A 24465-nucleotide genomic window follows, 5' to 3' on the forward strand; every position below is an offset into this window, starting at 1 on the left:
GTCCATACGGACAGACAGACAGACGGACAAGAATATTACACTTTATATGGTCGGAAACGTTTCCTTCTGCCTGTTACATACTTTTCAACGAATCTAGTATACCCTTTTACTCTACGAGTAAAAGTTTTTGGCAGACACTTTAAAATTCGCGCCAGAAATAGGAATTACGATAAATTAGCTAGATTTTCGTGCCTTGATATCGATGCTACCGAATGGCTATCGATCGGACTGATAATGTGACAGTGTGGCCAGATCCGAAGTTTTTCCATTTCTTTGTTAATGTTACCCGGTAGTATAACAAGATTAGTTATCCGCGGATTTTTTAGGCCATGCGGAACTGGCCCCACCACCTGGTCACTCTTATTGATCAGTTTATCGGTTGTTATTTTTCGCTCCAAGTCTTGTCTTCTCGGCAAAAAACAATAAACAAATCGCACAGCCCCAAAATGATCAGTGGTCTGTAGGACTGGGATCCACCTGTTGCTCGGCTTAACTGTGCTGGAAAAGCGGACTTTCGGCGCGGTGCTCTTTTCCTGCGACTGCTGGTGCGTGACCTATTTATGTAACCTGTTTTTGAAAAAGCATATCCCGCTTTCGACGGGTGTTAATTAAACGGTTGTGGCGAGAGCGATTCCAATTAGAATTCGAATTCGGTGACCGAAAAGCGGAGAGTGCAAATTCTGAAGCGCCAATTAAGGTAGAGAGTGATTGGAAAACAGAAAAGAAAAGAGTGCATTAACCCTGCCAATCGGTGTGTGTAAGTGTGTGTCTGGTTGTGGCTAGAAACGCTAGTGGGGAAAATGACAAGGGTCACAGCAACGGTTCAGTGTAACATCGATTTTATTGCATTTCAAGACGGAGACGTGGCTGCATTGCATTTTTATTACTTTAGGCGATTGACCAAATTAAATAGCTACGCTTCAGGTTTCGTTGCTAGAACGGTACTAACATGCACACTACAAGCGCAGACCGACTCTCTCGAACGCACACACGAACAGGTACACCTGCCGAAGAACTGCAGAGCGAGCGAGAGGGAGAGATGCGTAAAGAGCGGCTCACAGTGCAACACATTCATGGGTGCTGCTCCCGCTCCCCCCTCTGCCACGTCCCTTTTCCGACCGCTCTTACCAGTGCGCTCTCTCCCTCTATTTTTCCTTGAGCTTGAACCAGGCTGCGGCACTGAGAAAAACGATGTCAAACCAAAAAGATTGGATTTCAATTATAGTCTTATAGAAGTTCGTGGCCAACCTTTAAAACAGTGCAAAGTGTGTTTTGCATTTATGTATGTATATCAGTTGACAACTTTTTTTAAATTTCTATGATGATTATTATTATGAAAAGTATATATGAATCAGAATTCTGAAAGTATTCTAACATCTAATCTAATCAGCCAGTTGTATTATTTGTAGATGATTTGATTTATGGATTGTAAATCAATAAGTAAATTCCATTCATATCACTGTTAATTTTGCATATATGCAAATTGATCACAAAGCGCATGCTTTTTTACCAGTGCAGCGGTTAAGAGTTCTATAATTGACAATAACAACAAAAACGCAGGCACACTTGTTTGTCCGGTTTGTTGTTCTTGCTGTTGCACAACGGGACATTTCGTGTGTGGACAATTGGAAAACCCTTTTTCAAATAAACGCTTTTCATTAGCCGGTTTTTGTTTCTTCTCTCCATCTCAACCTTTTTTTTGCGTTTTCATTTGGGTTGTTGGATCGTTTTTGTTGGTTTGCTGGGGCTTTCGCGCACGCAGCGACTTTCTGTTTGTTTGGTGAAACTTTTTTAAGGTCTTCTCTAAATACATAATAAAAAAAACGAACATAATACTTTGCCCATTTTTTTGTTGCTGTCGCTGGTGAGTCGTTAAATTTTGTAGATTTCAGTTGTTAAACCAGAAGCAAATTGTGTGAGAAAACTAGGCTTTGCGAAAAAGAATTCTAAAGGCTACAGAAGTCAACTTTAAAAAAAAAAAAAAAAAAAATTAAAAAAAAATACTTTTACTGTGCAGTCAATATAATGAAAAAGTAAATTAGCTTGTTCCCTTGAATCCCTTCCTATTTCATAGATTAGATTTATTATTAGCCATCTTATCATGAGAAATCTAATTCAAAGGTCAATAAAACAATAAGGACTTAACTACATTGCTCCAATAAACGTATAAATAAGGTAAAACACATAGGATCATATTGGTCTTTTGTTAAATAAGACAAACATGAAGTTTTGTGGTAGGAAATGTTTTTATGCCACAGGTCGCTCAAAAGTGTCCAAGTCAAAGTGAATAAAAAGGGGTTATATTAAAAAATGTTTGCAATAAAGCATTACATTTGTATATGTTTGTAGCTAATATATGGCCGAGTGTCTGTATGTAGAGTAGATGGCATAAACCGTAATTGTACGTGGCTGCCACACACGAACTTTCACTAATGACTCTCGATGAACTTTTGGATCACTCACAACTCAGTCTACTAACAACGCACTCTCTTACTCATATATGTATAAACAGTCATACATGTGTGTATATACATACGGTTGCAATAAATGCACATAGATACGTGCCAGTCGTTCGTCACTGACGGGCACTATCACCATTCGATGCTAAATCTGCAAAGCCGGAAATTCTTAGACACTCTTTGCTCGATTCCTAGGGTTTTAATCGTTTTTGGTCATGCCCAGATTTACGCCTGCCTCACACCTCGATTTACACCTTGTTTGATGTTTCGCTGCTTATCTCTGCTTGCGCTGCAGGGAAATTCTGATAACAGCAGGTACGACAATTAGGTAATCGTTTTTAAATAATTCGGCCATGACTGCGCTTAGTTTAAGTTCTCTATTCACTTGGAAAACAGTTAAGTGCAAAATATGAAAAAAGCTTAAAGTACTAGTAGAAGTGCAGATCGCCTCTCAACAACATTTCTTTAAAAATCAATCCCAAAGGCACAATGTATACAAACTAAACAGAGTTTCGAATAAAATGAATATCGAATCTTTTCCGTGTTCTACATTTAAGTAATTGAGGATAGTGGGGATAGTAGAAGGCAATGAGGGAATTAAACTATTAAATTGGGTGCTGATAACAGACCAACGAGTATTGAGCAATATTATTCAATATACAATGTACATATGTCTCAGATAAACGCTTGAACTCCAGCCGACAATTCAGGTTGCTATATGGTTGTGTTCGAGTGTGGATCGCGAATAGATGGGTTCCCTATGTGCACTAGACTTGTATTTTGACCGGCAGAGCGTAACCAGACTGGTATGTGTACGAGTATGAGTATACGTGCCGCCGTGTGCCACTAAATTTGGTTGCTCCGTAGCTGTTGCTGCTTTTTTGTCTGGCATGTTGCAATTACCGTGGAGCGGAGAGACGCCTCCCAATGAGTAACTACACCAAGGATGATACCATGCCACACCATACCTGTGCGGAGGCAGCCGTTAGTCCATGTGCTAAATGATGGATGGGGTGTCCAATTGAAAGGCGGTTTCGATGGTTACCGACTGGGAAATGGGAAATGACGCCAGTTTGAAATTCTGAATCATGGCTGGCTTCGAAAATGAAGTAGTTCGCTTAAAAAGCTGATCTACAAGTTGATTGTATAAGTTTTACCGGGGCTTTAGTCGATCTGATCCGTGTGCGGATTCCCAAGCTTAAATGATTAATATAAAGATTAATGGTTGTAATCAGGCTCTATAATCAGCTCACATTTGCTTGCTTATGAGCCGTGTTTTTCAATACTTTAAAGGCAGTAAAATTGGTTATTATAATTGTACTATTAATTTTCTTTAGTTCTAAACAACATATTTAAAGGTTCCATTTCCCCTAACTATAACTTGTCAGTATCAGCACCTTTATATTTTTTTTTCGTAAACATTTACTTAAAAATGGCTCAGTTTTCTATCGCCTTAAATCGAAAACATTGTTAAACTACTGTCGAGCCGTACAAAGTAATGAAAGTAAATTTTTTCAATGAAAAGCAAGTAATTTGCATAACAAACGCAGCTCATTGAGACCTTCGATTTCGGTTAGACCCTCTTTTCAGGTGGTTCTCGTGGCCAAAGCTGTTTGTTCGAAGCGACTGAGGCTAAAAAGTGAAAATAGCTCGATGGCCTTTTTTGCATGTCTAAAGGTTTAAAGGTGTTAAGGTTTATTTACTTTTTTATAGGATTTTCGGTCACGTATCGGTTCGTTTGGGTCGGGTTGGTTTCCCTTAGTTTAAGAAGAAAAGAAGTATCGAAAGTATGAGTTTTGTGGATGCGTTAAAGTTTGATGACTAATTCGCTGTTGATTTTGTGTTGTTAATGAGCTGCCACCTTTGCTGGCGACTCGGGGAGATAGAGTGTGTTGGCCAAATCGAGGAAAGAAAGACGTTTATTTCGAGCTAGGAAAGCGATTTGATAGCAAGAACAACAAAAAGAGACGACGGACCACAAACGAAGACAGCGACAAGTTGTGAATTCTTTCAATTTACCGTAAACTTCACCTTAATTTTTTTCCTATTCGAAGCCGGTTTTTGTTGCCACAGGCGCTAACTCGTATTTTGTTATTGTTGTTCACGGCCAACGCCACTTGTTCTTTTTCTTCACAGAAGAATAACCTAAACGGCAGCAGCGAAGAGGAACGGGCCTTAGTCCCTGGATGCCAACCCAGGATCAGTAAATGAAGGACGACGAACATGGTGATCGTAACACGTGTAAGTATCTCACTCCCTAGCACTCCTAGGCCCGCAGTGGGGGAATCTCTTCTTATCGAGGTACTCCATCTTTCTCACCTTACCCTGCGCCATGAGCACCAGCACCAGCTAACAGAAGCAAAAAGCGGAAGTTCCACGCCATGTTCATTGCCCATATCTGTCCATGGTATTACTATTTTTGTTTGCGTTCCGCTCAAGTGACTCTTACAACAAACAGCCCATAGTCCATGGCAACCGAATGCGGCAGCCTCGTAAAGAACTGAATGTCAAATTGTAAAATCGTAAATTGGTTAAAAATGGTAAATTTGTATACACGCCTCTAATCGACAGGGTGACTACATCTGGATAGAGCCGGCCTCTGGGCGAGAATTCGATGTGGCCATTGGAGCACGTGTCGTCTCCGCTGAGGGTCGTCGCATCCAGGTGCGCGATGACGATGGCGACGAGGTGTGGCTGGCCCCCGAGCGCCGCATCAAGGCCATGCACGCGTCCTCCGTCCAGGGAGTGGAGGACATGATATCCCTGGGTGATCTGCACGAGGCCGGCATATTGCGGAATCTGCTCATCCGCTACAAGGAGAATCTGATATACGTAAGTGGATCTATATGTATTGCATTCAAATGCAGTTAGGTACTTTAATTGGTTTTTCCTGACCAATTTAGAGGTAACCACTAGAAAGAAAAATGTTTTTTAAAACTATTGAGGGTAAACATAAGGAAATGAGCTCGTAAAGATCAAATTATGTTGCGTCATCGTTACCCACTTAATATTAAGTGTTTTTCAGTTTTTGCCTCCAATTCCTTATCGTGCCCCATTTATAAGAAATTGAAAGAAATCACATCGGCGGCAGGCTAACGCCTTTCTAAAAACATAAATATGTACCACGAAATGAGATTTTACGTCTATAATTTTCATTATTTCAGACTTACACCGGCTCTATACTGGTTGCTGTTAATCCCTACCAGATTCTGCCCATCTACACGGGCGATCAGATCAAGCTCTACAAGGAACGAAAAATCGGAGAGCTACCGCCGCACATCTTTGCGATTGGCGACAATGCGTATGCGCATATGAAACGATATCGCCAGGATCAGTGTATCGTCATTTCCGGAGAGTCGGGAGCTGGAAAAACGGAGAGCACAAAGTTAATCCTGCAGTATCTGGCTGCGATTAGTGGCAAACACTCATGGATCGAACAGCAAATCCTCGAGGCGAATCCCATTTTGGAAGCTTTCGGAAATGCAAAAACCATTCGCAATGACAATTCATCGCGGTAACTACTATATGCATAGAATCTTCATCACCTTATCTGTCAATAATCAAATGAATTCATTTGCAGCTTTGGCAAATACATAGATATACACTTTAGTGCTAATGGCGTGATCGAGGGAGCCAAAATAGAGCAATACCTGCTGGAGAAGTCGCGAATTGTTTCCCAAAATCATAGCGAACGCAATTATCATGTCTTTTACTGCATTTTGGCAGGGCTATCGTCAGATGAGAAGAGCCGCCTTGATCTTGGCATGGCTGCTGATTACAAGTAAGTAATTGTCTCCATCTTGAATTAACATTATTGATTTGGATTTCATTTGTCGCATAAAAGATACCTGACTGGTGGCAATAGCATAACATGCGAGGGACGCGATGATGCCGCCGAGTTCTCAGACATTCGATCTGCCATGAAGGTTTTGCTCTTCTCTGATCAGGAAATCTGGGAGATTATTAAGCTCCTGGCTGCCCTTCTCCATTGCGGCAACATCAAGTATAAGGCGACGGTGGTGGATAATCTGGATGCTACCGAAATACCGGAACACATAAATGTGGAGCGTGTTGCCGGTCTACTTGGACTTCCCATTCAGCCGCTAATAGATGCTCTAACACGTCGAACGCTTTTCGCTCATGGAGAAACCGTGGTGTCCACTCTATCGCGCGATCAATCCGTTGATGTGCGCGATGCTTTTGTAAAAGGCATATACGGACGTATGTTCGTGCACATCGTTCGAAAGATCAATACGGCCATTTTCAAGCCACGCGGCACATCCCGAAATGCTATCGGAGTTCTAGACATCTTTGGATTTGAGAACTTTGATCAGAATAGCTTTGAGCAGTTTTGCATTAACTATGCCAATGAGAATCTGCAGCAGTTCTTCGTGCAGCATATATTCAAGCTTGAACAGGAAGAGTATAACCACGAAGCCATCAACTGGCAACACATTGAGTTTGTAGACAATCAGGATGCGCTCGATTTGATAGCTATTAAGCAGCTCAATATTATGGCTTTAATCGATGAGGAGGCCCGGTTTCCCAAGGGCACCGATCAGACGATGCTGGCCAAGCTACACAAAACCCATGGATCGCACAAGAACTATTTGAAGCCCAAGTCGGATATCAACACCAGCTTTGGACTGAATCACTTTGCCGGTGTGGTGTTCTACGACACACGAGGATTTCTAGACAAAAATCGGGATACCTTCAGTCCTGATCTATTGCATTTGGTTAGCCAGAGTACTAACAAGTTCCTCCGACAAATCTTTGCTCAGGACATAGAGATGGGTGCAGAAACGCGCAAGCGGACACCCACACTTTCCACACAGTTTCGAAAGTCCCTAGATGCGCTTATGAAGACGCTCAGCAGTTGTCAGCCATTTTTTATTCGTTGTATCAAACCCAACGAGCTGAAGAAGCCAATGATGTTTGACCGTGGCTTGTGCTGCCGACAGCTGCGATACTCGGGCATGATGGAAACGATCCGAATTCGTCGCGCTGGATATCCCATTCGGCATGGGTTCAGAGAGTTCGTCGAGCGTTATCGATTCCTGATACCAGGAGTTCCACCAGCTCATCGCACGGATTGCCAGGCGGCCACTTCGAGGATTTGTGCCGTAGTTCTGGGCAAGTCCGACTATCAGCTGGGCCACACCAAGGTCTTCCTCAAGGATGCCCACGATCTGTTTTTGGAGCAGGAGAGAGATCGCGTGCTGACGCGAAAAATACTTATCTTGCAGCGCAGCATTCGCGGTTGGGTGTACCGACGAAGGTTTCTACGCCTAAGAGCTGCTGCTATCACTGTGCAGAGATTTTGGAAGGGCTATGCCCAACGTAAACGATACAGAAACATGAGAGTGGGCTACATGCGTTTGCAAGCGTTGATCCGTTCTAGGGTTCTGTCACATCGTTTTCGCCATCTACGGGGTCACATTGTCGGTCTGCAAGCTCATGCCCGTGGATATTTGGTGAGGCGGGAGTATGGTCACAAGATGTGGGCCGTCATTAAGATCCAGTCTCATGTGCGGCGAATGATTGCCATGCGTCGCTACCGGAAACTTCGCTTGGAGCATAAACAGTTTGCCGAGGTTCTTCAGCTGCGCAAACTGGAGGAGCAGGAACTGCTACATCGCGGCAATAAGCATGCCCGAGAAATCGCCGAGCAGCATTATCGAGATCGATTGCACGAGCTGGAGCGTCGGGAAATTCAGGAGCAATTGGAGAATCGTCGTCGAGTGGAGGTCAATATGAATATTATCAATGATGCCGCTCGCAAACAGGAAGAGCCGGTGGACGATGGCAAACTGGTGGAGGCCATGTTTGACTTCCTTCCCGACTCCAGTAGCGATGCCCCTACTCCGCATGGTGGACGTGAAACGTCCGTGTTTAACGATCTGCCTCACGCGCAAACCGTCAACCAAGACGATATCATTGCACCCATACACATATCCGAGGATGAGGAGGATCTATCGGAATTCAAGTTCCAAAAATTCGCCGCCACCTATTTCCAAGGAAATGTCAATCATCAGTATGCTAAAAAAGCTTTAAAGCATCCCCTACTTCCGCTTCATACGCAAGGCGATCAACTTGCTGCCCAGGCATTGTGGATTACTATTCTCAGATTTACAGGGGATATGCCGGAGCCAAAGTATCACACAATGGATCGGATGGACACCACTTCCGTCATGTCAAAGGTCACAGCCACCTTGGGACGCAATTTCATCAGGAGTAAGGTGAGTTTAAACTTTAAACCGCACATTAGTGGTTCGCTTCACTTTTGTTTTTTCAGGAATTCCAAGAGGCTCAGCTTATGGGCCTGGACCCAGATGCTTTCTTGAAGCAAAAGCCACGATCGATCCGCCACAAGCTTGTATCCTTGACGTTGAAGCGGAAGAACAAACTGGGCGAAGATGTGCGTCGGCGACTTCAAGATGATGAATACACGGCGGACAGCTACCAATCTTGGCTCCAATCCCGTCCAACCTCCAACCTTGAAAAGCTGCATTTTATCATTGGCCATGGTATCTTGCGGGCGGAGCTGCGTGATGAAATATACTGTCAGATTTGCAAGCAGCTGACGAACAATCCTCTGAAATCCTCACATGCCAGAGGTTGGATTCTGTTATCTCTTTGCGTTGGATGTTTTGCTCCATCGGAAAAGTTTGTTAACTACTTAAGGGCCTTCATCCGTGAGGGTCCCCCTGGTTATGCACCGTACTGCGAGGAGCGACTGAAGCGAACGTTCAACAATGGCACTCGCAATCAACCGCCTTCGTGGCTGGAGTTGCAAGCCACCAAATCCAAGAAGCCCATCATGCTGCCTATTACTTTTATGGATGGAAACACAAAGACTCTGTTGGCAGATTCCGCCACCACGGCCCGCGAACTTTGCAATCAACTTTCAGACAAGATAAGCCTCAAGGATCAATTTGGTTTTTCCCTGTACATAGCTCTGTTCGACAAAGTAAGTTCTTTGGGAAGTGGCGGGGACCACGTGATGGACGCCATCTCACAATGTGAGCAGTATGCAAAGGAGCAGGGCGCCCAGGAGCGGAATGCCCCGTGGCGTCTGTTCTTCCGGAAGGAAATCTTTGCCCCTTGGCACGAACCCACGCACGATCAGGTGGCCACCAACCTAATTTACCAACAGGTGGTGAGAGGCGTTAAGTTTGGCGAATACCGCTGCGATAAGGAGGAAGACTTGGCCATGATAGCTGCGCAGCAATATTTCATCGAATACTCGACCGATATGTCTATGGAGAGGCTGTTTACTCTTCTGCCAAACTTCATACCCGACTTTTGTCTCAGCGGTGTGGACAAAGCCATCGAACGTTGGGCTGCTTTGGTTCTACAGGCCTATAAAAAATCCTATTATGTCAAGGACAAAATTGCACCCTTGAAAATAAAGGAGGATATTGTCAGTTACGCCAAGTACAAGTGGCCCCTGCTCTTTTCTCGTTTCTACGAAGCGTATCGAAACTCCGGTCCGAATCTGCCCAAAAACGATGTTATCATTGCCGTGAACTGGACCGGCGTTTATGTGGTGGACGATCAGGAGCAGGTTCTGTTGGAACTGAGCTTCCCCGAGATTACTGCCGTGTCCAGTCAGAAGACCAACAAAGTGTTCACCCAGACTTTCAGTCTTTCCACTGTTCGAGGTGAGGAGTTCACCTTCCAGAGTCCCAATGCGGAGGATATCCGAGATCTGGTTGTCTACTTCTTGGATGGCCTGAAGAAACGGTAAGCAGCTCCCGATGATCCAATATGTACGAACACCAATTAATAATATTTAACTTTGCTTTCAGCTCGAAATATGTCATAGCCTTGCAGGACTATCGTGCGCCTTCAGATGGAACCAGCTTTCTGTCTTTCTTTAAGGGAGATCTGATCATACTGGAGGACGAATCCTGTGGGGAATCAGTTCTGAACAACGGCTGGTGCATAGGACGTTGCGATCGTTCCCAGGAGCGAGGAGACTTCCCCGCCGAAACCGTGTACGTGCTGCCCACCCTTAGCAAACCGCCTCAGGATATTTTGGCCCTGTTCAACATCGAGGAGGCGCATCATGGACGACGCCTGAGCATGGCTTCCAATGGTGGTGCTGTGGAGCCTAGGGATCGACCTCATACGCTGATGGAGTATGCCTTGGATCACTTCCGTTTACCACCAAAACGAACAATGTCGAAAACACTCACTCTAAGTTCAAAACGGAGTGAGGAACTGTGGCGCTATTCCCGGGATCCCATTAAAGCACCGCTGCTACGCAAGTTGCAAAGTAAGGAAGAGTTTGCCGAGGAGGCCTGTTTCGCCTTTGCCGCCATACTGAAGTATATGGGAGATCTGCCCTCCAAGCGTCCGCGGATGGGCAATGAAATCACGGACCACATATTTGATGGACCCCTGAAGCACGAAATTCTGCGCGACGAGATCTACTGTCAACTTATGAAGCAGCTAACGGACAACCGCAACCGAATGTCCGAGGAGAGGGGCTGGGAGCTCATGTGGTTGGCCACGGGACTGTTTGCCTGTTCGCAGGGATTGCTCAAGGAATTGCTATTATTCCTGCGCACCAGGCGTCATCCCATTTCACAGGTAACGCTACTGATAAATCTTGTAGTTTTACTTAATAATACTTTTAAATAACACCACAGGACTCAATGCATCGACTACAAAAAACTATACGCCATGGACAGCGTAAGTATCCGCCGCATCAGGTGGAGGTGGAAGCCATACAGCACAAAACCACACAGATATTCCACAAGGTCTACTTTCCGGACGACACAGACGAGGCCTTCGAAGTGGACAGCTCCACTCGGGCGAAGGATTTCTGCAACAACATCTCGCAGCGCCTATCGCTGCGCACCAGCGAAGGTTTCTCCTTGTTTGTGAAGATTGCCGATAAGGTAATTTCTGTTCCCGAAGGTGATTTCTTCTTCGATTTCGTACGCCATTTGACCGACTGGATTAAAAAAGCACGTCCCATACGAGATGGAGCCAATCCGCAGTTCACTTATCAGGTCTTCTTCATGAAGAAACTGTGGACGAACACAGTGCCAGGCAAGGATCGGAATGCCGATCTTATATTCCACTATCATCAGGAGTTGCCCAAGCTGTTGCGTGGCTATCACAAGTGTTCCAGAGAGGAGGCGGCTAAGCTAGCTGCTCTTGTCTTCCGTGTGCGCTTTGGTGAAAATAAACAGGAACTGCAGGCCATACCGTAAGCACAGATCATCCTACTACTGAGAAAACATTAGAAAACAAAAACATTTTTCAGGCAAATGCTGAGGGAACTTATTCCGTCGGATATTATGAAAATGCAGAGCACTAGCGAATGGAAGCGATCGATTGTTGCATCCTATAACCAGGATGGCGGCATGACTTCCGAAGACGCCAAGGTGGCCTTCTTGAAGATTGTATATAGGTGGGTTTCTCAACGTTATCATTTTCCTAAACATGCTTATTTCATTTCAATATATTTGCTCAGGTGGCCAACTTTTGGATCCGCTTTCTTTGAGGTGAAACAAACCACCGAACCGAATTATCCCGAAATGCTTTTGATAGCCATTAACAAGCACGGCGTGAGTCTCATACATCCAGTGACCAAGGTAAGAACTTATAAATTGATTACAATATAAACTAAGAAGATAAGCACCTTTATACATACTTTTGCTCACATTATTTTAAAAACTGATAATTTTTTAATATTTTGCTTATTTGCAGGACATTTTGGTCACGCATCCATTTACACGCATCTCGAATTGGTCATCGGGCAATACATATTTCCACATGACCATCGGAAATCTGGTAAGGGGCTCGAAACTGTTATGCGAAACGTCGCTCGGCTACAAGATGGACGATCTGCTGACTTCATATATCTCGTTGATGTTGACCAATATGAACAAAAATCGAACCATTCGAGCCAACTAGTAAAACCTACACATACCGCAAATATTTATAATAATTATAAATTACGATTGCAATAACTTATAAAAGCCTAGTACTTTATAGACTTAAATCATACTTAATACCCACCTCACTTTATTCTAATAGCATTCCCTTTTCAGAGAACTCATTCCAATTTTGGTCTGGTTCAGCTATCGATTATACCAAACCAACTTTCAACTATTGTTTTTAGTATTTGTATTTGTATAAATTTTGCAATTACACTTTTAGGTATTCTTATGGCACATTCCGGTTAAATATTTAATACAATGTTTTGTATGAAGAAAAGGTCTTACATATTCTTATATATGCATTTGTATCTACACATTTTGCATCTATCTCTTTGTATATCCTAACTGCATATCTGTACTGATGACGTTTTGTATCAAATACATAGAAATGTTCAATTATTTAATAAATTATATACAAATTATTTTGAATTTAATAGGTGTTGAATGGGATGCATTTCCTCTATTCCAAAGCGAATTTAGTTTCGATATCAACGGCCAGAAAAGCAAACTTCTCCTATTCGTTTGGATGTAAACCCATGAACTTTGTCCTAAGTTGGATCGTATAGAATAATGTGTTAGCCTAGTTTCATAAAAATTTACTTTTGCAAGCGTAATACGCTTCATGACGCGTTAGCGTAACATATTTAACGTAAAATATATTTTAGATAAAAAATGTTTTGTTATCACAAGTCATTAATAATATATTAGTCTTATGTAAATATCTTTGTTAGGTCACACTAGAATTAAACAAGTTAAATTGTCGGTAACGACCGATTTATAAACTTTGAAAATAGTTCAGGTCACCCCACATATTTTGCAATCAATAATCCAATCTTGACCTACGGTTTTGGATTTACCATGCAAGGAACGGAATACGTGTCCAATGACTTGTGAATACTAATTTTTAATGTACTGGATTATATAGTTTCCCTTGATTTTCTTAGCTGACTCCCACGCCACCGATTTCCCACGCATTGTATTTTGCGAGAATTTCCATTTTTCCCCAGCGTGTGAAAAACAGCAGCAGTCGGCAGGCGAGCGACTAAAGACGGCAGGTAGACTTAGATTTTTCAAGATAATTAACTTTTTAGTAGACGGTATGAAGTTGTGTAGCAGTCCTGAGAACTTTTAGAAATTGCTGTCTCCCCCTTTCTAAAAACGACCACAATCATCGCACTCACCTATCCAAACAGTGGGGGAGAAAGAGGCCTGGGGAAATGTGAAGGAATTGTTCATTAAAAATTCCAAACTAATTTCATATTCAGCTTCTTATAAGACGGCGGCGACCTTAAGAGGTTGCAGTTCCAATTGCCAGAGCCAGAACTTTTGGTGGTGGTTTTTCCATCATAATAAACAAGCCAGTTTTCCTCACGCAACTGAAGTTCGTTGTTTGAGTCTTTCGTTCCCATCGCCTGGTGCAGTTAAATCTTAGGGGTTGCAGCCCAGTTCCTATTGGCTGACTCTGATAAGAAATGTGTCTCCCAAGTGCAAGATGAGATTAAATGCTTGGCCAGCGCTCACCTTCTGATTCCGTCGAGCGGAAGTAAGCGATAATTAATTCAAAACTGCGAATCTTAATTTGTAAATCTGTAAAGACAGCAGCAACGACGACTGCATAAATATTCAACAAAGGCCGTAAAAATTCTCACAGCAGCTGAGCGGCTTTTTGGGCTGTGAGAATATTCTGCTCCTTAGCTTGGCCAAAACGGAAACAATAGTTTTATATATCTATGTATGTATATTTGCTTCTTAGCTTCGCGTTCAGCAATTCCAGACCAAACTATAATTAAAGTCGGTCCGGCCAAGGGGGTTGAGGCAAGCCAACGTGGGAAGAGCTGCACTTGTTTTGTTTAAAAATATTCACACGATACTGGGTAATATTCCCACAGCAATTTAAGGCAACCAATCCTCCCCAGCTCTCCACTTCAGACCCAACAAGAAATGCTGAACCCGAAGAATCACGCTAAACCAACAACATAAAATGACATGATTTGATTTTTCTTTTTCGGATTTCTTTTTTTTTATTTATGATAGGCATTTCGCTTACTCTTAAACAATTCGCTGCTTTGTCTGGTTGCGATTTTATTTTACAAAATAATTTTTCGGGATTTTCAATGCTACGAATTTCCAAGGAGTTGATTAATAAAAAAAATTCAACAAAACTGTATATACAGAAAGAAAATTTTCCCACTAGACTTTGTCATTGACTTTTTAGAAAGTTAAAGGGGGAAATGGAATGTTTTTGTAGCGTGGCTACTGGCTTTTGTATCATTAAGATTTCTTATGTATTTCGCAGTATTTTTTTCATTTAAGTCTTTGGAAATTCATAGCAAAGAAAATCAAAAATATTTCAACCGCTCCTAAAAATCGTCTATAAACTTACATAAATTGTATATTTAACTAGAATTACATGTTTTGTGTAAATGTATATTCATGCGCATACAAACGTGTATATGTCAGTGAGCTTTTCGAGTTATTTACATAGTTTTATGGGGCAATTACAAATCTATTGGTTCCAAACTAGCACTAGATACATGTATATAGGATGATTAACTTTAGAGAGGATGGGACACATTTTGGTTTACGTCATGAGGGGTGAAAAATTAGTATGAGAAAAATTGTCAATCTACAAACTAAGGACTTCAATAAAAACTATAAACTTAGGATACATATACGTGCGATGCAATAATCCTGCACTCAGGATAAGCCGCTACCATGGCTATTCCATTGCACTTCTGAGATTGAGGGCAGAGCCTGATGCTGCTGCTGTTGTTGTTGCAAACCACCGCCGCCCGGCGAACCTGCATTGTTGCTGTTATTATTGTTGCTTATGCTAGTGATGTTATTATTGTTATTGTTCTGTCGCGCTCGCATCACATCCTCGGCCTGTGTGTTGCAGTGTGGCCGAGGACCTGGTTCAGGTGTATACGTGAAGGTCAGACCGGTGGCATAAATGATTCCATCGTTGCGCACCAGCGAAATGGGCACCTGCGTGGGTTGACGTACCTGCAAAGACCATTACAAGAAGAATTTATAGTATGTATTTCAATGATTTACATTGGTAAGCCTACCCAAAGCCATTCGCCTCGAAACTGCGAAATCTCAGGCACCACACATAGCAATGTCTCCGTGCAGCGGTACATAGTTTCCGCCTCCACGTCGCCAAACCACACCTGCAGATGAGGAGTAAAGTTATCGCCACTGAGCTCTAGCATGGCCACATCCCCGCCGCCATTGAGATTAAGGGAATTAACGATTGGCACTGGAGTGACTGGGGAACTAAAAGAAAGCAAGTCGTGAAAACTTATCCATCGAGTTGTAAGTAAGCCATACTTACGCCACAGGACCCATGCCCTCGTAAAACTGGTACTCAGCCTTGTCGGTGGATATGATGGTCCAGCAGGCTCCATCATTAATCATCTCTTTGTTGGGCTCCTTGGGGCAGGGCGTGGCCTGGAACTGTATGATTTTCTCCTGCGACAAACAGAGATACATCCGGTCCGTGTCCTTCATGTAGAAGGCGCATTTGTGCAGCTGGGAAACGGGATCATCGGCTTCCAGCAGGGCCATCTGCTTGTCTACCTTCCGGATGATCAGACGTGGCAGGGCCATGCCCGTAACAGAGCATACCAGTTTGACCGTGGCTCCGTAATGAATGTAACCATCGCGCACCTGAAACTCCTCCGACTCGGACTCATTATCGTCCAGCAGGTGTATCGTAAAAGCTCCCCATTGTGTTGACGACGCGTGAAAGTGTCCGTTCTCCACATGAAGATAACGGGTGGAGACGGTCTGGGAACGCAGGCGATTGAACAGGGCTACATTGGTGCCGCTGGCTATGCACAGGTCGGCATTCTTCAGCGATTGTTTCTTTTTGGACGGCTTCGATATCACCTTAATCCGTTTCGAGTTAAAGACGCCGATGTCATGACCATTTCCGTAAAACATCTTTACCGACAGCATAAAGTGTTTTCGCTTGTCCGAGTCCGAGATGAAGAGCGTTTTGGCCGCACAGTACTGCTTGCCATTGAGATCCAGCTGCTGCATGTCCTGGTCACTGCTCCCGATTCCGATGAAGGCGCATAGTTGTGCCCCTTGTTCGCCTTCCCCCTGCTGCAACATCTCCTCGTACCGCCGGCGCCAGCCACTTCCGAAAAGATAAATGCACGGCGGTGGGCAAAAGAAGCGCTTCTCATTGCCATAGGACTTTTGGGCCACCTGGAATTCACACAGGCAGACACACGGTGGTGCAGGGAAAATTCAATTAGTACAAATTGCCATCCAGATTATCGGAAAATCATATCAAAACCGCAAGCAATGCAGCTTTGTTAATTTTCTGTAATTAATTTCAATTATTTTCATTGCGGACTGGACTGGGCTCGCGTTGCTCAATTTGCGGGCAGTCGAGTGTGAAGGATTCGCATTTGGCGGCAGTCGCCGCTTGAAGATCGCCACCGCTAAAAGCAACCGCGACAATTTGATTCCATTTTTAAGTCTGCCTTCGCAAAAAACCGCAAAAATGTAACACTTTAAAGTGGACAATAGAAACACTAGCACTATTTAATAGTGGGTGGGGTTTGCGGTGCGGACTGACCGATTAGTTAAGAATTCAATTAAAAAAAGAATTTTTTTTCATGAGCTAAACTTTCAAGGATAGGTAGGATATTTAAGAAAGGGACACATCGTTAGATTTTTAATAGAAAAATAAAACTTGCATCTTCTGTGCTAATCGGCATTTAATCAATGGTCTTTTGTTAAAAAAAGCCACTTAAGGTAATTATAATTTAAATCAGAAGTCAAGCTATTTCTTCATTTCTATCTTTTGGCTTTAACTGTTTAAAAATGTGTTTCAAACGTAAAATAATCTAATCAAAGCTTTTCTAGCGTAATTATTAAAATTATTTGTTCCACAATAGCTTAAATAATAATTTTAGCACAAGCACCTGGAAACACAGGCTTAAATAAGGAAGTCCTTCCGTACCTTGGCATGCAGGATAACGATGACCATGTCGTTGCGCTCGCGCATGTACTTCTCCATGGCGTCCCGCGTGAGCTTCTTCTCCTCGATGTGTGGCCGATAAGGACCCGGCAGCAAGGACATTTGCATTTGTTGTTGGTGCTGCTGTTGTTGTTGTTGCTGCTGCTGCTGTTGGTGGTGCACTTGCAATTGTTGTTGCTGCTGCTGCTGCGACGACGGCGTCTGCGGACCGGGCAGTCCAAAGTGCGGCATATCCTGGCTCTGTTGTTGCCGCTGCTGGTGTGGATCGAGGGGCGAACTGTTGGGATTTACAACCGTAGTATCGTAGGCAATGGCGGGCGGGGCGGCGTTTAAATTAAATTGGCTGTAGCTCTTCATTTATGCACATGTCTTTTAGCATTGAACTGATTGGAATTTTGTTTATATGTTTCCTATTATTTCGGTTTTGGCTATTTGGCAAATTCGTTTGGCACTTTATACACTGTTCGCTGCTGTTGTTGTTGTTGCTGCTGCTGTATGTTTTCTATTTTGTTATCCTGCTGCACCAACACACACGCAGAGCAGCTGTCGTTTCTCTCACGCACTCTCTTCCTCTTAATCGCGGATTGGCTTTGTTGTTGTAGCTCTGGCTGGATTTGCGGCTAGCTGCGGTTCACGACTAATCACACATATTTCAGCGTTTTGGGCAGATCTTGACTAGCGACTAGCGGTAGTAGCGGCTGGCTTCTGTTTAAGGCTGCAACTAGCGCTCGAGTTATATTTATAATATGCTACAAATAAAAAAGCGACTGAGGATGTTGATGTTGTATCGATAGTCCGATAGACGCTTATTTATAATAGTCGGTGCCTACCGGCGATATGTTTGGCGCTTCGCAGCACTGATACTGGTATTGAATTGCAATGGTCATTTGGCTATATTATAACCAACTTGACTTAGCTAATATATTTATAATTCTAAATACATTTATATATATATTCCCATCACATTACTATAAAAGAAGTTCCTCCATTTATTTTGTTTAATACTATTTTTGTCAATACTTTTTATTGCCGTGCATACAGATATCGATTTTCTACCATTTAAAATTCAAGGTACAAGTTACCAACCTTCTCTTAACGGCACATGCATTTTTAAAATGGGTCGTGGGAATGTACACATTGATGAATCTTAGAGACAATTCGCGACGTCGAGCTTATATGTTACCTTTGAGTGCAGTTAATTGGCAGAACAGCGCACTTAGCAACCAAATTTGTAAATTATATATCAGTATGCAAGCTATAAGTCATTATTAAATGAAGCTGGCGCAATAACCACTGAATATCACTTTAAACTCGATAGACGGTACAATCGATATCACCGCTATATTTTTGCTGCACTGCCATATCTAACTTGTGAAATCAAAAATCGGTTCCGTGAACTTTTAAGATATTCTAGAAACACCGCAACAATGGAGAACTTCAAGGGTCTGCAGAAATCCCTGTATATATGGACTGATAGCGCCGATTTGGACAAGCGTGTACAGCAACTAAAGTCGGCCACCGGCGGCGATGTGGCCCTGGAAAATGTGCACCGCCTGTCGTTTTGTAAGTTGCGGTGTGGTGTCTGTGTGCTGTTTTGTCTAGCTAGTGAGTCAGCAGATTGAAATCAATGGTGTTTATGCATTCCAGCTTCCTATGCCAACTCCAGTTTCGACCTGATTGTGATCGAGTGCGCGCAGCTGACCGACAGTTACGTAAAACTGCTGCACATGCTAAAGCCGAGTGGCAAACTGCATTTGGTGTCCTTTATCGGACCGGCGGCTAGTTTGCTGCAGGAGATCAAGTTATCCGGATTTATAAACTGTCGTGAAGACTCTCCAGATGCTCTGACCGCCGAGAAGCCTGGCTACGAGACGGGATCCTCAGCGAGGCTGTCTTTCGCTAAAAAGAACGCTAGTGCAGTCAATGTGTGGAAGATAAGCGGAGACGATGAAGAACTGATCGATGAGGAGGAGCTGCTGGACGAGGAGGACAAACAGAAGCCGGATCCGGCTGGTCTACGTGTCTGTAGCACCACAGGCAAGCGCAAGGCATGCAAAAACTGCTCCTGCGGCTTGGCCGAGGAATTAGAGACTGAAAAACAGAGCCAGAAAGCTAACGAGACTGCGAAGTCCAGCTGTGGAAATGTAAGTTCTTTTATACATTTTCAATATTCGTGATTTTAACTGATTTAATTTCTGTAGTGTTATCTGGGAGACGCCTTCCGCTGCTCCACTTGCCCCTATTTGGGCATGCCTGCCTTTAAGCCTGGTGAGAAGGTGCAACTGGGCGACAACCTCCTGAAATCCGACATTTAACTTAGGCTCACCATACACCCAATCAATCACATTTCAAATAGTTTATTAAGCTGACTTACTAACAAACAATAATGTCATAATGTAAATACAAAAATGCACCGCGTCACAAACACAGCATGTAGATTTAAATATCCAAGTGATCACATTTCGCATGGAGTACCTTTGATGAGATCGCGGTTCTGGCCCATCAAAATACGATAGTTGACGGCCGAGGGATCGAGTTCCTTGTACAAATACGTAGGCATCTTGTCGGATAGCACCCAAACAGTGCCCTCATTGTCGATTTTCATGTCATTAGGAAAGACCAGGGTGTGCGAATCGGAATCGATTAGCCCCTGGGTGTCGGGAGTGTAGGGACGCTTGATGTTCCAACAAGCGATGGCGTCTTTGTTCACCTGCGTATAGAAGATGACGCCGGTCTCGGGATCAAAGACCTCAGCGGTGGACTGGCCATTCATGCCACGGTCACCAACGTATTTAAAATCGTAGTACGAATCGCCACCGGTCACGTGCGATTCGTTCTGCAGCACTCGGTTCGAAACCTTAAACTCCTTGGTACTGGCCAAGGCATGGAAGTAAATGTCCTTGGAGTGATCTGGGTTCATTGGACCCACGGCCAAGCCGAAAACGCCATCCGTCCACTGAAAGTTCACGCCGCCGACATTGAAATCTCCCTGCAGCGGATCAAAGTGGAAGAAGTTGTGCTTGACGCGATAGGATTTGTCGTTCCTCAGGGAGTAGACAATCACGCCGTAGGCACCCAAATCCGGGATGTAAGCAAAAGCATCTTGGCACTCTGAGCGGTCTGCATCCACAACCTAAATATTAATGTATTCTATCAGTTTAGAATTTGAAAAATTCGCCTATGAATACTCACAATATTCGCAAAGAACGAGTCCTCTTTGGTCTGATCAGCGGGAATGGTGAAACGGCGCAGTAAGGTATCCGTTTTCAAGTCGAATACCAGGATAGAATTGGGTGTAATCTGCTTGGGACTGCCCAGGATGTCAGCCAAGCCAGTATCGAGCACCCACAGGCGATCGCATACGTCCACTTGAATTCGGAAGGTGGAAATGACAGTGGAGTTGTCCTTCAGCTGGATGCCGGCTTCTTGAGCCTTATCGGCATCAAGACGTCCACCGGATGGAGTCTTTTGGTCCTGTGGCTGCACCTCGATGGGCAGCTTGTTGGCCTCCCAACTGGGATAAGGGTGCAGCTTTGGCGACTTCTCCGTCGAATTGATATCGATATAGTTGAGGGTGGCAGCAACACCAGCCTTCCATCTACATAAATAGAAAGTAGATCATTTAATACAGAGGAGATATAAATTAAAATTTTAAGCCACGAATTTGCATTTTAGACTTCTTAGTTTATTACTTTTATTTATTCCTAAGGCTTTGGCAAAAAAAAGTTTATTAGATTAAAAATGCCAACTACCTCAGAAAAAATTATAACTCAATGGATATTGCCTAATATAAGCTACAGATTTAATTTATATCCTAGCCCTATCAGATAAAACATAGCCGGCAATTATGGTTTGTATAATTACCGTGTTTTACATGAAAACATTACATTGATGGGAAAATATGTAGCATATATTTCGGAATGTTTTTATTATAGAATGTTGTTTCATTAATGTGAAAAGCAAACTGAATCTTGCTTTGGTTATTCATGGCTCCCAAATATCAAAATGGGTTTCGGGGCTTTTTGGACAACAAGCGCATCGGTGGTAAATCCCAAAAAGGTGACGTCACAATGATTTTGTTTACTAGTTATCAAGATTGCCTTTAATGGGGTCTGTAATATTCCACAGAATTTTCCGATCATGTGTTTTCTCTTATTATTTTTTTAATTGACTTCATGTAACGATTTGCATTTAGAAACCACGATTTAAAATGCAAAATGGACATACACAAAAGAAAAAAAAATAATAAAGTTAACTAGCCAGCGAGAAAACCGGTTTCCCCTTTTGACGCTCGATGATTTTGCAAGTCTAGCTTGACATTTAATTACAAACCAAGCCAACAAAAAGGTAAATAATAAGAAAAAAGAAAATTTAACTACACGTTTTCGTAAATTTGATGTCTTTTTTCGGTTTTGAATTTGGAAACTTACCTTGGCACAGTGACAAAGATTCTGTTTTGCCAACGCTCCACGCCCAGCGGCAGGTTGTTCTCCTCGATGTAGTGGCCATTCGACTTGGCCTCCGCCTCGGCCTCCGGAGTGGGCCAATCGAAGGCCAGCTGTTTCCACGAGAACTTCTCCTCCAGTTTGGCCGATGAAATCCGGCTTAAGCCGCCGAAAAGGCAAAACATTAGGCCCAGGCTCACCATTCCTAGTGGGTTCATTTCGGAGCTGCGGCTTTAAATAGATCGTTTTTGTGGATTGCTCGTTTCTTTTCTGGGACGTCCGTTCACTTTCAGTTAAGCCCGCTTACTGCAAGAGCTTAGATCGGAGTCAGGCTTAATATGCTGGCTTGGATCCAAAACAAGATGAGCTTTAAGCTCAGAAATCAGAGATCGGAGACCGTAGTGTTATAATCTGTTATACCAAAAACCCAGCTGCATGTTAATGGATGGGCTCGGACTTAAAATTAGCAACGTAGCCGGAAGGAAGATCTGGAATTTACTTGGTAATACTTTAAAAATACCTTTTTACTCGCCTTTTAAGCCCACCTCGAATATAATCAATCGAACAGTGAACGTCGTTTTCAGTTAGTAACTAATGGGTCAATTGTGGTAATTTTTTTTTATATAAAAAGAAATTCAAAAAAATGTTTGGTTCTAAAGGAATTGATATAAAACATTGAACTGATTTATAAATGAGTTGCCAAAGCGTTTACATATTTAAAATAATCTTAAGAATTTTCATATGATTATTACTAAACTGCATAAACAATTCAAGCTCTGATTTATGAATAAAGGTTATTGATTCCCTCATTTAAAATGCAACACGGGTGGGGTGCAAAGTAAATGTTTGCTTTTAAGAACGATTTGCATTTCAAGAAACAAATTTGTGGACGATAATTATGAAGTCTCAAATTTTAAAAGCAAATGAACTTGAAATTTCAATGTTACCATTAATTAAAGCCTAAGAATATTTATAAATAATAATAATAAGAATAAAAACACTTATATTGTTCAAACCAACAATTAAAACAAAAGTAGACTCAGGTGGCCTATTTGTTTATGTGGTAGATAAGAAAACTGTTTACAACTGTAAATTTAAGTTTTATCAAACTTCAAATTAATTCGTTAGTGTTACATTCATAAGAACATAACAAGTTTTTCATTACTTTGATCGTTTGTTTTTCCTGCATATTGCTATTATTTGTCATGGTTCATAAGTATTTTGTTACTAACAGTTGAATTTCACTTTCTTGTGTCTTCCTTTGAAATAATTATTTGCTTTTTCTATTTACTCGTTTTTATATAACAATTAGGTGGCTAAACTGTGTCTTACTTTGCTAAAAGTTCTTCTTTCGGCTGTGATTTGAGGACAAAAACAAACAAGAGAAAACGCTATAGTCGAGTTTCCTGATACCCGTTACTTAGCTAGTGGAAGTGCGTAGGAGAAATTTTAACACTGAACGTCTTTGGCGGTTTTTGGGCGTGGCAAAAAGTTTTTTGGCAAAGCGAGAAAAATTTGCAAGTGTAAATAAAGCAAGAGAGAACGCTATAGTCGAGTTCCCCGACTATCTGATACCTGTAACTCAGCTATTGAAAGTGCTTAGGGAGTCTTCAACACTGGCGGTTTTTGGTGGTTTGGGGCAAGTTTATTGGCAAATCGATAGAAATTTACAAGACTAATACAAAAATGAAAAAATATCAAAACATTTTTTAAAAGTGTGGGCGTGGTAGCTTTGGGCGGCTTGTGGGCGGCATGAATCAACAAACTTTGCGCTGCGTCTATGTCTCGAGTCTGTATGCTTTATCTCAACTTTCTAGCTTTTGTAGTTCCTGAGATCGCGACGTTTATACGGACGAACATACGGTCATGGCCAGAGCGACTCGGCTATTGATCCTGATCAAGAATATATACTTTATATGGTGGGAAACGCTTCCTTCTGCCTGTCGATTACTTGTTGCATTTGTAGATTTGGTTACCGTTGTGGCTCTTCAATGTTTCTGTGTTTGAGAGGCGCATCTAAATGCTCTATATACAATATACATATGTACATGATCTCGAGTTACACGTCTACCCTAACAGTGTTCCCTATATGTGTATGAAATACAATACAATTAACCTACAAATTCAAACGACTCTTAACAAATATCAATGTACTAGAGATGTTCTTCGCCATGTGTAAATTGCATATAGTTATATATTTCAATATTTATATATGTATGTACATACATATGTAAAATCATGGATCAATATTCGTTCACTACATCGATACCGTCGATGCAAAGACATTAGAATAATAAATGCGTTCTTGCATTTTTGTCGCGTCAAAACCATTCTTCGAAGTTCACTGGAATTCAGGCCCGAAACTACTCGAAGCTCGGCGCCACACTTCTTGCAGCTGTGTCGCGCCTAGGCTACGCAAAACAGAAACAACCGTTAGCCCAGGCTTCTAACGGACACAGGACGAATTCTAGAGTATTCTTCGATTTGCTCTACATTTCATCAATTATTTAAATGAACATTAACATAGTATAATGCTTCAAGCATGACAAATTTAATATAAAGCAGCGACATATATAATGGAAAGCGGAGACATGTGTATGTTT

The 24465-nt window shown here is 42.5% G+C and overlaps 4 protein-coding genes across 4 annotated transcripts; 2 read left to right on the forward strand and 2 right to left on the reverse strand.

Moving 5' to 3' along the window:
- Positions 1–357: 357 nt before the first annotated feature.
- LOC120458318 (myosin-VIIa) lies at positions 358–12852 on the forward strand. The gene is made up of 12 exons (XM_039645927.2): positions 358–545; positions 4596–4700; positions 5031–5291; positions 5624–5973; positions 6040–6240; positions 6304–8698; positions 8755–10205; positions 10271–11057; positions 11117–11682; positions 11740–11886; positions 11950–12070; positions 12186–12852. The coding sequence occupies exons 2-12, from the start codon at positions 4683–4685 to the stop codon at positions 12390–12392; spliced, it is 6504 nt and encodes a 2167-aa protein (XP_039501861.1). The 5' UTR covers positions 358–545; positions 4596–4682; the 3' UTR covers positions 12393–12852.
- A 1940-nt stretch (positions 12853–14792) lies between these two features.
- Positions 14793–18216, reverse strand: LOC120458080 (suppressor of hairless protein). The gene is made up of 4 exons (XM_039645596.2): positions 17400–18216; positions 15756–16636; positions 15490–15697; positions 14793–15424 (listed from the first exon to the last, which is right to left on the reverse strand). The coding sequence occupies exons 1-4, from the start codon at positions 17772–17774 to the stop codon at positions 15116–15118; spliced, it is 1773 nt and encodes a 590-aa protein (XP_039501530.1). The 5' UTR covers positions 17775–18216; the 3' UTR covers positions 14793–15115.
- A 553-nt stretch (positions 18217–18769) lies between these two features.
- On the forward strand, positions 18770–19842 carry LOC120457485 (anamorsin homolog). Its single transcript, XM_039645040.2, has 3 exons — positions 18770–18980; positions 19065–19561; positions 19619–19842. The coding sequence occupies exons 1-3, from the start codon at positions 18845–18847 to the stop codon at positions 19730–19732; spliced, it is 747 nt and encodes a 248-aa protein (XP_039500974.1). The 5' UTR covers positions 18770–18844; the 3' UTR covers positions 19733–19842.
- LOC120457478 (protein yellow) lies at positions 19759–22178 on the reverse strand. Its single transcript, XM_039645032.2, has 3 exons — positions 21848–22178; positions 20610–21015; positions 19759–20550 (listed from the first exon to the last, which is right to left on the reverse strand). Exons 1-3 carry the CDS (start codon positions 22078–22080, stop codon positions 19873–19875), a joined length of 1317 nt encoding a protein of 438 aa, XP_039500966.1. The 5' UTR covers positions 22081–22178; the 3' UTR covers positions 19759–19872.
- Between the last annotated feature and the right edge of the window lie 2287 nt (positions 22179–24465).

This window comes from Drosophila santomea, chromosome 2L, assembly GCF_016746245.2.
Source record: "Drosophila santomea strain STO CAGO 1482 chromosome 2L, Prin_Dsan_1.1, whole genome shotgun sequence".
Lineage (NCBI taxonomy): Eukaryota > Metazoa > Arthropoda > Insecta > Diptera > Drosophilidae > Drosophila > Drosophila santomea.

Coding starts and splice junctions, on each gene's coding strand:
- LOC120457485 (XM_039645040.2), top strand. CDS start 18,845: ATGGAGAACTTCAAGGGTCTGCAGAAATCCCTGTATATATGGACTGAT. Junction 18,981..19,064: donor TGTGCACCGCCTGTCGTTTT/GTAAGTTGCGGT, acceptor TATGCATTCCAG/CTTCCTATGCCAACTCCAGT. Junction 19,562..19,618: donor CGAAGTCCAGCTGTGGAAAT/GTAAGTTCTTTT, acceptor TAATTTCTGTAG/TGTTATCTGGGAGACGCCTT.
- LOC120457478 (XM_039645032.2), bottom strand. CDS start 22,080: ATGAACCCACTAGGAATGGTGAGCCTGGGCCTAATGTTTTGCCTTTTC. Junction 21,016..21,847: donor ATCTTTGTCACTGTGCCAAG/GTAAGTTTCCAA, acceptor CTATTTATGTAG/ATGGAAGGCTGGTGTTGCTG. Junction 20,551..20,609: donor ACTCGTTCTTTGCGAATATT/GTGAGTATTCAT, acceptor ATTAATATTTAG/GTTGTGGATGCAGACCGCTC.
- LOC120458318 (XM_039645927.2), top strand. Junction 11,887..11,949: donor TTCTTGAAGATTGTATATAG/GTGGGTTTCTCA, acceptor ATATTTGCTCAG/GTGGCCAACTTTTGGATCCG. Junction 12,071..12,185: donor TCATACATCCAGTGACCAAG/GTAAGAACTTAT, acceptor GCTTATTTGCAG/GACATTTTGGTCACGCATCC.
- LOC120458080 (XM_039645596.2), bottom strand. CDS start 17,774: ATGAAGAGCTACAGCCAATTTAATTTAAACGCCGCCCCGCCCGCCATT. Junction 16,637..17,399: donor TCGTTATCCTGCATGCCAAG/GTACGGAAGGAC, acceptor TGTGAATTCCAG/GTGGCCCAAAAGTCCTATGG. Junction 15,425..15,489: donor TTCGAGGCGAATGGCTTTGG/GTAGGCTTACCA, acceptor TGGTCTTTGCAG/GTACGTCAACCCACGCAGGT.